Source organism: Fragaria vesca, unplaced genomic scaffold (genome assembly GCF_000184155.1).
Source record: "Fragaria vesca subsp. vesca unplaced genomic scaffold, FraVesHawaii_1.0 scf0513160_u, whole genome shotgun sequence".
Lineage (NCBI taxonomy): Eukaryota > Viridiplantae > Streptophyta > Magnoliopsida > Rosales > Rosaceae > Fragaria > Fragaria vesca.
In genome coordinates this window covers 1,710,478-1,715,147 of record NW_004443448.1, presented here as the reverse complement: position 1 = coordinate 1,715,147, position 4,670 = coordinate 1,710,478, and the positions used below count along the sequence as shown (strand labels likewise).

The 4,670-nt window shown below is 44.3% G+C and overlaps 1 protein-coding gene and 1 pseudogene across 1 annotated transcript; both read left to right on the top strand.

The window, feature by feature from the left end:
• LOC101312800 overlaps positions 1-2,590 on the top strand; it is a 3,192-nt pseudogene extending 602 nt beyond the window's left edge.
• An 825-nt stretch (positions 2,591-3,415) lies between these two features.
• Positions 3,416-4,264, top strand: LOC101312515. The gene has a single exon (XM_004310190.1). The coding sequence runs from the start codon at positions 3,416-3,418 to the stop codon at positions 4,262-4,264; it is 849 nt and encodes a 282-aa protein (XP_004310238.1).
• The last annotated feature ends 406 nt before the right edge of the window (positions 4,265-4,670 follow it).

The window sequence follows — 4,670 nt, the reverse complement described above, 5'->3', positions numbered from 1 at the left end:
GCCTCCACCCAGCGGACTCCAGCAGCTTTCCCGACCTNTTTCCATCCCCGGCGAGTCCGCCGAATTCCAGTTTTCCGGCCAGATTGACTTTGTTTCGAAGTTTTGGGTGATTTGGCAGGAAACTGGAATTCGGCGGACTCGCCGGAGATGGAAAGAGGTCGGGGAAGCTGCTGGAGTCCGCTAGGGTGGAGGCGCACCCTCGCCGGTGCTCGCCGGTGCCGTACGGTGACGAAAGGAGGGACATCCGCACCTGATAACGTGTGTGTATATATACATATATATATACACTTCCATCAACACATACATTAATTATATATATACTTCATAGTAGTCCACATCGATTTGCAGCATGACAACCTTTATTATCCTAAATTTGATCGGGTACCTTGAGGAAGAGTAATATAAATCCGTGTACTATTGTACTAATTAAGATTGATTAGAGTTTCGTCTCAAAAAAATTGATTAGAGTTGAAGGTCATGTAGAAGTTACTTTTCTTAAAAAAGCAGTACGTTAATCTATATTGACTTGCTCAAGGTTTTAGAAAAAGCTTAGCACAATAATCATCAGGATTGTTTCAGAAAAAGTTTCACTATTTACTTTTAATTTTTATGTTTCAGATAAGTAGTATTCCACCTTTGCATGATATAATATTGTAAATAGTTTGTTTAGCATAGAAAACCATGCATCTGAATGTACGATAGTAATTAGGTTTAGCTGCGTGCACGATGCATTGTTGAATTGCATGTGTTCCTGAATGTGATATCAATTTCCAGATGCAAAGCGATTAATTGGCAGGAGATTTAGTGATGCCTCAGTTCAAAGTGATGTTAAGTTATGGCCATTCAAGGTCATTGAAGGGGAAGATAATAAGCCCAAGATATTGATTAAACACAATGGCCAGAAGAAAGAATTTGCTCCTGAAGAAATCTCATCCATGATTCTCGGAAAGATGCGAGAGATAGCCGAAGCCTACCTTGGATCAAAAGTTAAGAATGCCGTTATCACTGTCCCGGCTTACTTCAATGACTCGCAACGTCAGGCTACAAAGAATGCTGGTCTTATTGCAGGGTTAAATGTGATGCGCGCGTATTATTAACGAACCAACAGCTGCAGCAATTGCCTATGGCCTTGACAAGAAGGCCAAGAGAAATGTGATGATATATGATTTGGGTGGAGGTACTTTAGATGTATCACTACTTACCCTAGGTGATGGTCGCTTTGAAGTCAAGGCAACTGCTGGAAACACTCACCTTGGTGGTGAAGATCTCGATAACAAGATGGTGAGTTATTGTGTTGAGCAGTTCAAGAGGAAGCACAAATTGGACGATAGTGGAAACTCCCGAGCTCTTATGAGGTTAAGAAGTGCTTGTGAGAAAGCAAAGAGGAGACTTTCATTTACATCTTCAATTGACATTGAAGTTGACTGTTTGGACCAGGGTGTAGATTTCAGTGCAACTATTACCCGTGCCAAATTTGAGCAACTGAATATGGATTTCTTCAAAAAGTGTATGGAGCCAGTGAACAAGTGTTTGAGCGATGCATGCATGGACGCAAGCAGTGTGGACGATGTTGTTCTTGCTGGTGGCTCTTCTAGAATTCCGAAGGTGCAAGAGCTATTGCAGGATGTGTTCAACGGGAAGGAATTGAGCAAGAGCATCAATCCGGATGAGGCGATTGCATATGGAGCAGCTGTTCAAGCTGCAGTCTTAAACGGGTGCGGAAAACAAAATGGGAATAGGATTCAGGATGCAGTGTTAAATGGGTGTGGGATACCAAATGGGAATAGGCTTCAAGATTTCACTCTGTTGGATGTCGCACCTTTATCACTTGGCATTGCGGTTGGCACAGATGATTGTGATTATGATGATGGTTGTGAATGTGATTGTGATGATGATTGTCGTGAGATGTCAGTTTTGATTCCAAGAAACACCAGAATTCCCATCAAGATATACGCGGATTTTACTACAAGACATGACAACCAACGTAGCGTGTTGTTCAGTGTGTTTGAAGGTGAGAGTAAGAAAACCTAAAATAATAACTTACTGGGTGAATTTGAGTTATTCGACATCCCTCCAGCTCCCAAGCGTGTTCCTGAGTTGGATGTTTGCTTTGATATTGATGCCAACGGCATCCTTAATGTCTCTGCTGAAGACATGTCCACTGGCAACAAGAAAGAGATTACAATAAACACTAAGACAAGAATCTCCAGATCATTTCATAAAGGTGAGAAAGAAACTGAAAGTGAAGTTGGGAGTGAAACTGAGAATGGAGGTGAAAGGGAAACTAATCAAGGTGTGTTTGTGCTCAACAACACTCCTCCAGCTCCCGAGTATGTTTCTAAGTTTGATACCGACGACAGCCTTTATGTCTCTGCTGAAGAGAAGCCAACAATCAACACCAAGACAAGAACTATGAGGTATTACAATTTTATTTTACGACCATATAGGAGGTCAGTTTCGAACAATTAATCTCTTTTAAGCCATTTTCATTTGTTGTTGCAGGACAGGAAGATCCTTCCCGGGCAAGCTTAAAACCATGGCAAATCGGTGGCGTAGTTATGTTATTAAGAAATTTGGTCGTCTTAATTAGGTGATTAACCAAATTTTTGTTGCTCGCATTTTGTGTAGGCCTTTCGTTTCAATTTTGGTTATCTCGACATTGTCGCTTCATTCCTTGATCAAATTATTTGGAATTTTGGGTACATTAGTTTTGAGTTTTGACATGCATGCCGATTCTATTTTTTCCTCTGAATTCTCGCTTTCTGGTGGTTTCTTGCAATGTTAATTGACAATTGTTTTACAAAGAGCTAGCATCCATGCATGATACAAAATAGACAGGAGCGAGCTAAAGCTACTCATGTCTTTTTATTTCAAGAATGTGAGGAACTTTCTTCAAACTTCTCTTCAAGCTAGTATAATGTAAGGAATTTACAGTAACAAAAGTTACAAAACTATCTTCAATCATATACAATTTCCACATCTTTACATGAGCTATTATGAGGTGTGGGTGTATCTTTTTGACACACTATAAGCTCATCGATCCTGTAGTAGCACTAAAAATCTAATCCAGTTGCTACATGAAGTGTCGTTCATGATATATTAACAATTAGTTGTAACATTTTGAGTTGTTTATCCCATGTAAGAAAATACAAAGCACTCAACGAAACTCCGGGCAAGCCGAACGGAGTCCAGAGCCCGAGCCAGGAGCCCAAACGACCCAACAAAATTGAAACCCACAAATTCCGGACTCCTACCATTATACACTTTCGGCCGTCGATTACCCATAAAATGAAAAAGACCAAAAAGTAATTACTAATCCAACGGCCCACATCGCAAGACCGATGGCTTATCAACTAGAATTGACCCGATCCCTTATCCTACGCGCACTCTCTGTGCCCTTGTCAGTCACACTCTCATGGCAGCTGAGCTACAGCCACTGGAAGCCACAATCCCCGCCGGCCCAACCACCACCGCCACGTCGACACCCCCACCTCATATACCCACACCTGCCACCGCACCAATCACATCCACAACCGCACCACCACCACCGCCAACGACGGCTCTACACTCGGCTGAGAACCCCGCCCCTCAATTCCAACCGGGCCAGAAACGCCAGCGCCGGCCCAGCGTCCGCCTAGGCGAGATCGGCGACCAGCCCGCTGCCACCGTCTCAATCGACTCGCACATGCGGCGGGCCAGGTACCCCTGGAAGCTCCCGAAGGACTCGAGTAAATCCGTCAAGGCCAGGTCGATCACGAACCTGGTCAACGGCCACGACTCGACGGAGAACGGATTCGAGTTCGGGAACCGGAAGATCAAATCGAAGCGGGCGGCGACGACGAAGCGAGTCCGGTCGAATTGGATAGCGAACTCGAAGATCGACGAGGGAGGGGATAGCCGGGAGGAAGGGGAGGGGTGGATGAGCGCGGATCCGAGTCCGGTGAGGGACGAGAGTCCGGTGCAGTCGGCGGAGGAGAACGATAATTGGGAGGCGGAGGAGCAGAGGAGGGTTTGGGGGAGGGGATCGGAGAGCAGGGAAAACGACGCCGTTGAGATGCCGGAGTCGAATTGGAGCGGGGTGAGGACGTGGCTAATTGAATTGGGGTTGAGTCGGTATACGCCGGTGTTTGAGATACATGAGGTGGATGACGAGGTGTTGCCGATGCTGACGTTGGAGGATCTTAAAGATATGGGGATCAACGCCGTCGGATCACGGCGGAAAATGTACAGTGCGATCCAGAAGCTTCGCAAGGGGTTCTCGTGAGTCCTGGCTTTTCCTGCTCTCGTTTTTTTTTTTTGCTTTGTTTTTGTTGATTAGAGATATAGTGTAACATTATCATAAACCCTCAGGCCATGGAAGAAATGGCGGAGGAAGTGCTTGTCTGAGAGGGCCTTTGCCCTGTTTTCGATCAATAACAATGATAACCTTAGTTTGCATTGCAGCTTTATAGTAGCATTACTTCTTTGTCCAATTTTTATAATTCAATTGCTCTTTGCCATCTGTGGAATTGAAATTTGCTTTCGTTAACCTAGTGAACCAAGTAATTTCTTAACAGTGTCGATATCATCTCCATTAGTGCAGTACATACAACAGTATTAGTGCTATGAGAATGCTGGGAGTTATGCAGCATGTTTCATACTGTACCGATTTGGTTTTAGGTGGCTAGGGG